Below are 12,997 nucleotides of genomic sequence, written 5' to 3' on the forward strand. Positions count from 1 at the left end.
TTTGAACAGCATGCTAGCCTGCCCACTTTGTTGAAATCAAGTGGCCTACCGTATTTCCCCGAATGAAAACGAGTTGCCCATTCCTTATATAATTGCGTTTTGTGTTTTATAAATGTGCATTAAGCATAGACTAGACAGCTAGTATAACAGTCTTTGGCTAAAATGCTACTAGTGGAACGTGATACCGCACGGCAAACTGAGCATTCATTTTCCAGAATCAATGTTCATTGATACTCCTGTTTTAGTAGTGATTGCTCTGCGATCAATTTGAATATTTGAGACATAAAAAGGGTATGGTTAGAAATGTTAACGTGTCCTCTATTACAGTACAATTATGTCCCAATGTGTTTCCGTGTCCATATGATCGATTTTGTGGGACCAAAGCTCAAATGCATATAGCGAGTTGAAACCTCTTGTCAGAGAGGAATTAGTGATCTCTCAGCTTTGTTGTAAGTGGAAAGGGGAGGGTCTTGGTATGTGTGTGTGTGTGTAAACAGAGAGGAAGAGGCGAAGCAAGAGTTTTCGCTCTCGCCAAAATCGGTCCTCCCAAAGAAAATGCGGTTCTATGGTCTTAATTTGGATCTAAGCTTGTCGCCTGCCTTCCTGCCTTTGCGAAAACGACTCCCATTGTCAGGGCGGAGACACGAGCATTTCATCATTATATCCAATACTCTGGTGTAAATGGGAAGGTGCACGCACACAGCACAGGAGTGAAGGAGACGAGACCAGAAAGAGATGAGAACAAGCGGACATAAACGCTCATAAAATCAAAAAATATTCTTGTGATACAGGCATTTGGAATATTGCGCAAAAACATACATTCGAATTAATCTAATTAATTCGATATATCGCCCAGCCCTATCCCCCACTTAACGGTGAAGAGACAAATGTTCATTTTAAAGTTAATTTCCTGCAATTCTACACATTTTCCCATGGGGCAGAGAGAAAATGTTGCAGTTTAACAGCACATTTCATGCAATTCTACCCATTTTGCCATGGGGTGGATAGAAATCTTTTCAGTTTGAATGCCATGTTAATATGATATCTGAGTGAGAATGACTAACAAAATCAAATGGGGGCCCCCTGGAAGTCAGGGCCCCTGGGCAAATGCCTTGTGTGCCCAGTCAGTATTCGACCATGATTACTATAAGTTAGATAGCTGGCTAGACAAGCTACCAATCTAAAATTGCTAGCTGACATGGCTAATTGAGTGACTGTCAGTGACTGACATAAAAAGTTAAAAACTGCTGAAGCACAACCACATTTTGAAATTGCACCTGGTGTATTCTACTATTATTTCTCTCATTAGTAAATTGAGACCCTGACTGAGTTCCTAAAAATAAATATATAAATGGCTAAAATGGGTATTGTTATATATATGTGTGTGTGTATTTTCTACATTGAATAATAGTGAAGACATCAAAGCTATGAAATAACACATATGGAATCATGTAGTAACCAAAAAAGTGTTAAACAAATCCAAATATATATATATATATATATTTCAGATTCTTCAAAGTAGCCACCCTTTGCCTCGATGACAGCTTTGCACAGTCTTGGCATTCTCTCAACCAGCTTCATGAGGTAGTCACCTGGAATGCATTTCAATTAACAGGTGTGCCTTGTTAAAAGTACATTTATGGACTTTCTTTCCTTCTTAATGCGTTTGAGCCAATCAGTTGTGTTGTGACAAGGTAGGGGTGGTATACAGAAGATAGTCCTATTTGGTAAAATACCAAGTTCATATTATGGAAAGATCAAATAAGAAAAGAGAAACGACAGTCCACCATTACTTTAAGACACAAAGGCCAATCGATCTGGAAAATTTCAAGAACTTTGAAAGTTTCTTCAAGTGCAGTTGCAAAAACCCTCAAGCGCTATGATGAAACTGGCTCTCATGAGGACCGCCACAGGAAAGGAAGACCCGGAGTTACCTTTGCTGCAGAGGATAAATTCATTCGAATTAACAGATTGCAACCCAAATAAATAATTGAGTCCAAGTAACAGACACATCTCAACATCAACTGTTCAGAGGAGACTGTGTGCATCAGGCCTTCATGGTTGAGTTGCTGCAAAGAAACCACTACTAAAGGACACCAATAAGAAGAAGAGACTTGCTTGGACCAAGAAACACGAGCAATGGGCATTAGATCTGTCCATTGGTCTGATGAGTACAAATTTGCCATTTTTGGTTCCAACCGCTGTCTTTGTGAGACGCAGAGTAGGTGAACAGATGATCTCTGCATGTGTGGTTCCCACTGTAAAGCATGGATGAGGTGGTGTGATGGCGTGGGGGTGATTTGCTGGTGACACTGTCATTTATTTAGAATTCAAGGCACACTTAACCAGCACGGCAACCACAGCTTTCTGCAGCGATACGCCATCCCATCTGGTTTGCGCTTAGTGGGACTATCATTTCCTTTTCAAAAGGACAATGACCCAAAACACACCTCCAGGCTGTGTAAGGGCTATTTGACCAAGGAGAGTTATGGAGTGCTGCATCAGATGACCTGGCCTCCACAATCACCCGACCTCAACCCAATTGAGATGGTTTGAGATGAGTTGGACCGCAGAGTGAAGGAAAAGCAGCCAACAAATGCTCAGCATGTGGGAACTCCTTCAAGACTGTTGGAAAAGCATTCCAGGTGAAGCTGTTTGAGAGAATGCCAAGAGTGTACAAAGCTGTCATCAAGGCAAAGGCTACTTTGAAGAATCTCAAATATATTTGGATTTGTTTAACCCTTTTTTGGTTACTACATGATTCCATGTGTGTTATTTCATTGTTTTGATGTCTTCACTATTATTTTACAATGTAGAAAATAGTCAAAAATAAAGAAAAACCCTTGATTGAGTAGGTGTGTCCAAACTTTTGACTGGTAGTTTGTGTGTGTATATATATATGAAGCATTATTTTTGTCTCTCTGTCTGTCCGTCCATCTGTCCGTTAGACAGGATGGACTTCATCTCATCCCAGTATACAAGTGGAGGAGAGGAGAACTGATTTAGATGGGTTGCTGTTCAATCACTAAAACCCCTAGAAACAGATGTGCTGAGCAGAGGAAAGGTGCATTGTGGGTAGCGTGTGTGGAGCACCTGATTCTTTTGGAAGTCTCTATGGGGCCCCTTTTCTATGGTATTCAATCTCCCATCTCTCTCACACACCCCCACACAGCTCAGTGTTAGGTCAGGGTAGGATCTAGAAAAGGTCCCTTCTCTCCCTTGACTCTGTAAAAAATATGACCTCTGTGTGTACATGGGGAGGTACACTGTGTTGTGAGTGTGTGAGACATTCACATTCTCATGCACACAGAGGTCCACATCCAGACCCCCATTCCTCCAGGGCCAGTGGTGGAGCAGTCTCCTGGGCCTGGGTGGGTCCAGTGATGGGGTAGGATGGGTCTGGTCTAGGCTTAGAAGATTTCAGAGCACGTACTCCAGTCCTGACTGTCCTTAGCCTCCCAGTATCCACCCTTGTACACAAAGGTTGTCTCCCCAGTGATGGCGTTCTTCCTCTTGTGGAACCACTGTGGCTGGAAGCCCTCATACTCTCGACCTGGGGAAGAGACACAAGCGTCACTCAAATTAAGGGCTCAGGGAGTTATTCTGTATGGTTTACTGTCACTCCCACACATTAGACACCTCTATGTCTGTCTGAAACAGTACAGGCATAGTAGGGCCAAGTCAAGTCTGAATGAAAAGGGCATATGGCAGCAGCACCGGGTCATAGTCTGGACCAGTGGGTACAAGGGAGAAGCAGTCAGCATGCAGACCCCATACAAAGAACGCCTTCCAGGTCATCTTTATTGCAGTCATGATTATCAGTTTTTTCCATATTTGTACATTTGCAAAATTCTGAAGCTTTTTGTGCAAAAATGATGCAGAAGAGCTAATCCATGCTTTCATCACTTCTAGATTAGACTACTGCAATACTTGATTCTCCAGCTACCCAGATAAAGCACTAAATAAACTTCAGTTAGTGCTAAAAACTGCTGCTAGAATCTTGACTAGAAGCCCAACATTTGATCATATTCTTCCAGTGCTAACCTCTACACTGGCTTCCTGTTAAGGCAAGGGCTGATTTCCAGGTTTTTACTGCTAACCTACAAAGCATTACATGGACTTGCTCCTACCTATCTCTCCGATTTGGTCCTGCTGTACATACAGTTGAAGTCAGAAGTTTACATACACTTTAGCCAAATACATTTAGACTCAGTTTTTCTCAATTCCTGACATTTAATCCTAGTAAAAATTCTCTGTCTTAGGTTAGGATCACCACTTTATTTTAAGGATGTTAAATGTCAGAATAATAGTAGAGAGAATGATTTATGTAAGCTTTTATTTGCTTCATCACATTCCCAGTGGGTCAGAAGTTTACATACACTCAATTAGTATTTGGTAGCATTGCCTTTAAATTGTTTAACTTGGGTCAAACGTTTTGGGTAGCCTTCCACAAGCTTCCCACAATAAGTTGGGTGAATTTTAGCTCATTCCTCCTGACAGAGCTGGTGTAACTGAGTCAGGTTTGTAGGCCTCCTTGCTCACACACGCTTTTTCACTTTTGCCCACAAATCCTCTATAGGATTGAGGTCAGGGCTTTGTGATGGCCACTCCGATACCTTGACTTCGTTGTCCTTAAGCCATTTTGCCACAACTTTGGAAGTATGCTTGGGGTCATTGTCTATTTGGAAGACCCATTTGCGACCAAGCTTTAACTTCCTGACTGATGTCTTGAGATGTTGCTTCAATATATACACATCATTTTCAATTCCTCATGATGCCATCTATTTAGTGAAGTGCACCAGTCCCTCCTGCAGCAAAGCACCCCCACAACATGATGCTGCCACCCCCGGGCTTAATGGTTGGGATGGTGTTCTTCGGCTTGCAAGCCTTCTCCTGTTTCCTCCAAGCATAACGATGGTCATTATGGCCAAATAGTCCTATTTTTGTTTCATCAGACCAGAGGACATTTCTCTAAAAAGTATGATCTATGTCCCCATGTGCAGTTGTTTGTACAGATTAACGTGGTACGTTCAGGCATTTGGAAATTGCTCCCAAGGATGAACCAGACTTGATTTTCCCATGATGTCAAGCAAAGAGGCACTGAGTTTGAAGGTAGGCCTTGAAATACATCCACAGGTACACCTCCAATTGAGTCAAATTATGTCAATTAGTCTATCAGAAGCTTCCAAAGCCATGACATCATTTTCTGGATTTTTCCAAGCTGTTTAAAGGCACAGTAAACTTAGTGTATGTAAACATCTGACCCACTGGAATTGTGATACAGTGAATTATACGTGAAAATCTGTCTGTAAACAATTGTTGGAAAAATTACTTGTGTCATGCAGAAAGTAGATGTCCTAACCGACTTGCCAAAACTATAGCTTGTTAACAAGAAATTTGTGGAGTGGTTGAAAAACGAGTTTAATGACTCCAACCTAAGTGTATGTAAACTTCTGACTTCAGCTGTACCTGCACGTACGCTACGGTCACAAGACGCAGGCCTCCTTATTGTCCCTAGAATGTCTAAGCAAACAGCTGGAGGCAGGGCTTTCTCCTATAGAGCTACATTTTTATGGAATGGTCTACCTATCCATGTGAGAGACGCAGACTCGGTCTCAACCTTTAAGTCTTTACTGAAGACTCATCTCTAAGTGTAGTCTGGCCCAAGGGTGTGAAGGTGAATTACAAGGCACTGGAGCAACGAACTGCCCTTGTCGTCTCTGCCTGGCCGCCTCCCCTCTCGCCACTGGGATTCTCTGCCTCTGACTCTACTACGGGGGCTGAGTCACTTTGTTGCCGTCCCTATGAGGGGTGCATCAGTTGAGTGGGTTTAGTCACAGACATGATCTTCCTGTCTGCTTTTGTGCCCCCTTTGGGCTCGTATAGTAGAGGAGATCTTCGTGGGCTATACTCAGCCTTGTCTCAGGGTAGTGAGTTGGTGGTCTGTTGATATCCCTCTAGTGGTGTGGGGGCTGTGTACTGGGGACAGTGCTTTGGCAAATTAGGTGGGGTTATATCCTGCCTGGTTGGCCCTTTCCGAGGGTATCGTCAGATGGTGCCACAGTGTCCCCCAACCCCAACTGTCTCAGCCTCCAGTATCTTTGCTGCAATAGTCTATGTGCCGGGGGGCTAGGGTCAGTCTGTTATATCTGGCGTAATTCTCTTGTCTTATCTGGTGTCCTGTGTGAATTTAAGTATGCTCCCCCTGGAGGACCAGAGCCCTTGAACCATGCCTCAGGACTTTCTGGCCTGACGACTCCTGGCTGTCCCCAGTCCACCTGGTTCTGCTGCTGTTCCAGTTTCAATTTTTCTGCCTACCGCACCTGCTGTCTCGACCTCTGAATGCTTGGCTATGAAAAGCCAACTGACATTTAGTCCTTAGATACTGACCTGGTGCACCCTCTACATACACTGTGATTATTATTTGACCCTGCTGGTCATCTATGAACGTTTGAACATGTTGAACAAAAACCTGGTCTTAAATGGCCATGTTCTGTTATCATCTCCCCTTCGCACAGCCAGAAGAGGACTTGGCCCCCCCTCAGAGCCTGGTTCCTCTCTATCCGGCACAGCCAGAAGAGGACTGGCCCCCCCTCAGAGCCTGGTTCCTCTGTAGGTTTCTCCCTAGGTTCCTGCCTTTCTAGAGAGTTTTTCCTAGCAACTGTGCTTCTACATCTGCATTGCTTGCTGTTTGGGGTTTTAGGCTGGGTTTCTGTATAAGCACTTTCTGACATTTGCTGATGTAAAAAGGGCTTTCTAAATACATTTGATTTGATCTGAGATGTGCAGCGTGACTGCAAAAAAGACAACCTGGAACGCTGTCATAACCACACAGCAGTGGCATAAAGTAACTAAGTAAAAAATACTTTGAAGTACTACTGAAGTCGTTTTTTGGGGGATCTGTACTTTACCATTTATATTTGACAACTTTTACTCCACTACATTCCAAAAGAAAATATGTACTTTTTACTCCCATACATTTTCCCTGATGCCCGAAAGTACTTGTTACATTTAGAATTCTCAGGCAGGAGGACATCAATATGGTCCAATTCACACACCTATCAATATAACGCCTTTTCATCCCTACTGTGTCTGATCTGGTGGACTAAACACAAATACTTTGTATATTATGTCTGAGAGTTGGACTGTGCCCCTTTCTCTTTAAAAATAAAATGTTTTTTTAAAGAGACAATCGTGCCATCTAGTTTGCCGAAAATAAGGAATTTGATGTCTAGCTTTTACTTTGACTCATTTATGAAAATGAAGTACTTTTTCCACCGCTGTACATTTTAAACCAGATACTATTACACTTTTACTCAAGTAGTATATTACTGGGTGACATTCACTTTTACTTGAGTCATTTTCTATTAAGGTACACTACAAAAAGTATGTGGACACTTGCTCGATGAACATCTTATTCCAAAATCATTAATATAGAGTTGCACCCCCTTTTCTGCTATAACAGCCTCCACTCAGCTGGGAAGGCTTTCCACTAGATGTTGGAACATTGCGGCAGAGACTTGCTTCCATTCAGCCCCAAGAGCATTAGTGAGGTCGGGCACTGATGTTGGGCGATTAGGCCCTATTCGCAGTCGGCGGTCGAATTCATCCCAGAGGTGTTCGATGGGGTTAAGGGCTCTGTGCAGGCCAGTCAAGTTCTTACACCGATCTCGACAAACCATTTCTGTATGACCTCGCTTTGTGCATGGGGGCACTGTCATAGTGAAACAGGAAAGGGCCTTCCTCAGAATCGTCTAGGATGTCATTGTGTGCTGTAGCGTTAAGATCTCCCTTCACTGGAACTAAGGGGCCTAGCCCAAACCATGAAAAACAGCCCCAGACCAATATTCCTCCTCCACCAAACTTTACATTTGGCGCTATGCATTGGGGCAGGTAGCGTTTTGTCCGTCGGACTGCCAGATGGTGAAGCGTGATTCATCACTCCAGAAAACGCATTTCCACTGCTCCAGAGTCCAATGGCGGCGAGCTTTACACCACTCCAGCAGACACTTGGTATTGTGCATGGTGATCTTAGGCTTGTGTGCGGCTTGCTTAGCCATGGAAATCCATTTCATTAAGCTCCCAACGAACAGTTCTTGTGCTGACATTGCTTCCAGAGGCAGTTTGGAACTCAGTAGTGAGTGTTGCAACTGAGGACAGACATGCTTTTTACGTGCTACGCACTTCAGCACTCGCCAGTCCCGTTCCGTGAGCTTGTGTGGCCTACCACATCGCGGCTGATTCGTTTGTTGCGCCTAGACTTTTTCACATCACAATAACAGCACTTACAGTTGACCGGGGCAGCTCTAGCAGGGCAGAAATGTTAAGAATTGACTTGTTGGAAAGGTAGCATCCTATGACGGTGCCACGTTGAAAGTCACTGAGCTCTTCAGTAAGGCCATTCTACTGCCACTGTTTGTCCATGGAGATTGCATGGCTGTGTGCTCTATTTTATACACCTGTCAGCAACGGTGTGGCTGAAATAGCCAAATCCACTAATTTGAAGGGGTGTCCACATACTTTGTATATATTGTGTATCTTTACTTTTACTTAAGTATGACAACTGGGTACGTTTCCCACCACAAATGGGAGGGTCAACATAAAAATATGGGGGTGGGGGAGGGTGATGCACAACAGGGCCAGGCCAGCCCCACTCACCAGAGTCATCATAATCACACTCTGACCAGCAACAGAGGAAGGAAAAGAGAGACGTGTCATGGGTACATCAACTACAGCCTACAATAGGTCACAGCGCTACAGAGTGTTGGACTATAACAATGTTACCAGGATTAGAAGTGTCTGTTGTGTCCTCTCTCTACAATCTTCCCCTAGTAGCCTTCAGTAGCTCTTCACTTCAATCCTAATCTGTTCTTTTCCTCTACTTGACCTGTCATTACCCCTCCATTTGTCGTGAGGCTCACTTCAGGTAATACTGTTATCCTCATAATAATTGACATAAAGGTCATGGGACCTGGAGGAATGATTCAAAGTTATGTGACTGAAGAAAATACCTTTATAGAAATCCCTCAATCAATCCAGGCCTACTTCTGGAATGTCTGAAGTGTCCTCTCTCCCCACTTCTCCACCCAGCCCCTTTCTATCAGTCTTTTTCTTTATCAACTCTCCCTTTACCTTTCTCTCCACCCTGCCCACTTTCTCGATGTCTTACCGTTGTCCAGTGCATCTGTGGCCTCTGCCTCTCTCCTCCTCCTCACAGCTCTCTGTTTCTCCTCTAATCTCTGTTTCTCAGAGTTGGCCTCGTCCCATCTCCCCGCTTCCATCAGCCTCTGGTCCGGTCTCAGCCGGCTGTCCGTCAGCCCCACCCCATCCTCCGGCTCATTCAGCGTCAGCGCCAGCGAGGAGAAGAAGTACATGTTCTCAGCGTTATCCCTGACGGAGGGAGAGAGAACAGGATTAGGGAGGAAGTGGGGGAGTTGCTCTGTAATGTACTCTTCTTTACAAGTCAGTGTTTCTGTGTAAGGTGCATCATAGGCTCAGTGCGTGATCTATGTTACTGTATAAACTGTTGTGCTGGGCAGTGCTTACGGGAGAGGGTATTTCTTCCACAGTAGTTTGGGGGACAGGGTCTGGTAGACAGTCTTCTGCTTGCCCTCGGAGCCACTGCCCCCTTTGCTGCTCTGGACGATCTTGGAGCTCTCGATCTTATCGTCCCACGTGCCAGACAGGATATAGTGGGCCTGCCCTCCACTGTCTGACACCACCCCTGTCACCTGGACAACACACACACACAGAGAGATAGAAGAGAGGGGGGTGAGGAAATGTATCAAACCTTATGTTGAAAATAATACAATATACCTCTATAGTTTATCATAAACAACTATTATGAAAGAATAGTCCATTCAAAAATGATACATTTGCTTGTACTATCCAGCAGGGGGTAGCACACAACAATGTGACAGCCGACCCTACGAGCTCATCATGCCACAGTCAGGTTTCAGCCAGGGCTAATTAGAGGGTGATGGTGGAACATGTACCTTGCGTGGGACATCCCTGGAGAAATAGCTGTAAGGGGAGAACTTGAGCTGGCACGTCTCCTTGGTCCTGTGGTTGACTATCTCAATGTCCCCCGACTACCCATTGACAGTGGGAGGGATAGAGAAAGAGGGAGAAGCGAGGGCAGAATGGGATGAAAGAGAACGAAAGAGGAGGAATGGATAGTAGAGAGAATTGCTGGTAAGCATCAATAGCAATCACGCATATCGCATACAGAAACAACTGATGAGTCATCATCAGAGTTCAGAAGGAGAGAAAGAACCACTAACATCTCAACATTCCACAGCTGCATCAGAACAGCGTCTGTACCATAGAGATCTTATTCAATTACAGCCATATTGGCCAGGGAGAAATCCAAACCAGTCTAATTGGAATGAATGGCAGTAGAGGCATAATCCTGACTTTACTAATGCAGGAAAATAAAAGTAAGGCATGTGATATCTCAGAAATTGTGTTATAGAATTATTGTCAATCTAAAATAATCTATAATTATAAAACAAGTTTATACAGGTTTTATACACATAAATGTTTCAATTGTGCTATTGTATGATACAATGTCAGTACTTGTCTAAGTCCTATCACCAACAGATTCCAGCCAGTGTATGGCTGAGGATTTATTGGATCGTTTGACTGGAAGCTAGCTAGCTAACAAACACAGTGAAGATACGTTCACTCAAATTCATTATTTTACATAATATCTTATCACAGCACTGGGAAACCATGGTTACCCATCTCCCTGACCATAATGGCTGACCTTTATTCCATCAAAAAGGTTCATGCCCATTCTAGTATTCTAATTCCTGATTCTATGGTCTGTACATTCAGTCAGCCTCAGTGATATCATTGGATTCTAGAATGAAGCTCTATATAATTGACACTAAGTTGTGCTATAGGGACTGTTAATGAGAAGCTGTTTGTGAGTGTGCCATATTCTACCATATGATAGAGTTTACTCCCTGGCCCACGTCTCCCTCCTTCTCCTCCTCCTCCTCCAGTGAGGGACTGGTATGGTTTTTGGCACTAGCACTACACAGCTTATTCAAATAACCAAATCATCATCAAGCCTGGATGATTTGAATCAGTGGTGTAGTGCTATGGCAAACACCAAAATGTGCATCCAGGGGGGACCCCAGGACAGAGTTTGGGAAACTCTGGTATAGAGTACAGAGTAGTTCTACAGACAGACAGACACTTACAGACTGTAATTGGGTCATCTCAGAGAGAGGGGAGGGCGTTACTCGAGATGAAAGGGGAAGAAACCCCTAGAGACCACAGGCAGGCTTATTCATGTGCTATGCTGTTCTGTTCTGATTGAACTCTGCCTCTACACAACACTCATTCCAGTGGCCTGGATTACATTACAGAGATAAAGAGACGGACCCCTCCAACACACTGAGGGACTAAGTAGACCCCATGAAGTAGTTAGTAGACACACCTGGTCAATCCACAGCTTGCCCACGATGATGTTGTGCACGGTGGAGATTACCTTCCTCCACACATAGTGGTTCTCACTGGAGTGGAACTGCAGGTGAATGGCACCTGGGAAGAGGGGGAAGGGGGGAAAAAGGACAGAACATTGAGATTTAATTGAGAAATTGAGTGGTGGGGATGAAATGCAGTCACAGAAAGAGTGACAACAAAAATGAAATCGATATCTTTGCCTTCTCTCTTAGTATTAGTACCATGGCATTACACTGTAACAAGGCAACATGTGTTGTGGTTGATATTCTGGGGTTCTTATTTTGGGTCCTTTGTAAACAAGGTCAGTCCTACCTGCAGGGACTTGGCCTGGTAATGCAGGTCAAGTCCCTGCACTCACACACTTAGGGCATTAATCAATCAGATCCGCTTTGGCCAACATTTGCATAGCGGTTGCCATTGGTTGCAAGGAGTCGTATAATCAGAAACCCCATGCAGCCTTGTTTACAAATCAGAACAGTGGAATGTGAGATGTAATCTACACCTCCATTAGGATGATATAAACCCTCATTATTTAGTTTCATGATTTTTACATTTGAGAATAATTATTTCTATATAGCTGATTATTTCTAACGTGAGTGGGGCGGGTGTGGCTTCGTGACAATTATCGCAAGAGCAGCTGCTTACTGATTTGACAGCTCCTTCAACAATGCCAGAACATCCACTATGAAATTGTGGGCTATCGTCAGTTAACGCTTGATCTGATTGAATCTAGGCCTTATACTCTGTTGTCACATATTACTTACCTACATCTCACTAGGCTCACAAACATACAATATTATATTATTTATAGTTCAAATGAATCACATGGCTTCATGTTATGGGAAATCGATCAATCAAATCTGTGGGATCTATTCATCTCTAATTTATCAGGGTCTTAGAGATCCCTAGCCCATCTCAGTAGAAAACATCCCCCCTATACATCCACATACACTCAATTAGTATTTGGTAACATCGCCTTTAAATTATTCAACCTGGGTCAAGCGTTTTGGGTAGCCTTCCACAAGCTTCCCACAATAAGTTGGGTGAATTTTAGCTCATTCCTCCTGACAGAGCTGGTGTAACTGAGTCATGTTTGTAGGCCTCCTTGCTCACACATGCTTTTTCAGTCCTGCCCACAAATCCTCTATAGAATTGAGGTCAGGGCTTTCTGATGGCCACTCCAATATCTTGACCTCGTTGTCCTTAAGCCATTTTACCACAACTTTGGAAGTATGCTTGGGGTCATTGTCCATTTGGAAGACCCAATTGCGACCAAGCTTTAACTTCCTGACTAATGTCTCTAGATGTTGCTTCAATATATCCACATAATTTTCCTCCCTTATGATGCCATCTATTTTGTGAAGTGCACCAGTCCCTCCTGCAGCAAAGCACCCCCACAACATGATGCTGACACCCCCGTGCTTCACGGTTGGGATGGTATTCTTCGGCTTGCAAGCATCCCCCTTTTTCCTCCAAACATAACGATGGGCATTATGGCCAAACAGTTAAATTTTTGTTTCAT

General features: G+C 43.8%; 1 protein-coding gene across 2 annotated transcripts in view; it reads right to left on the reverse strand.

The window, feature by feature from the left end:
• Positions 1 to 762: 762 nt before the first annotated feature.
• The window catches only part of LOC115140101 (oxysterol-binding protein 2-like), an 88,334-nt gene continuing 76,099 nt past the window's right edge, over positions 763 to 12,997 (reverse strand). For both annotated transcript variants that reach the window (XM_029678199.2, XM_029678200.2), the window contains 5 exons: positions 11,450 to 11,553; positions 9,996 to 10,091; positions 9,547 to 9,731; positions 9,170 to 9,390; positions 763 to 3,553 (listed from right to left, as the gene is read on the reverse strand). In XM_029678199.2, coding sequence (XP_029534059.1) covers positions 3,411 to 3,553; positions 9,170 to 9,390; positions 9,547 to 9,731; positions 9,996 to 10,091; positions 11,450 to 11,553 — 749 coding nt within the window. In that variant the 3' untranslated portion in view covers positions 763 to 3,410. The remainder of the gene's footprint in view (positions 3,554 to 9,169; positions 9,391 to 9,546; positions 9,732 to 9,995; positions 10,092 to 11,449; positions 11,554 to 12,997) is intronic.

This window comes from Oncorhynchus nerka, linkage group LG13, assembly GCF_034236695.1.
Source record: "Oncorhynchus nerka isolate Pitt River linkage group LG13, Oner_Uvic_2.0, whole genome shotgun sequence".
NCBI lineage: Eukaryota > Metazoa > Chordata > Actinopteri > Salmoniformes > Salmonidae > Oncorhynchus > Oncorhynchus nerka.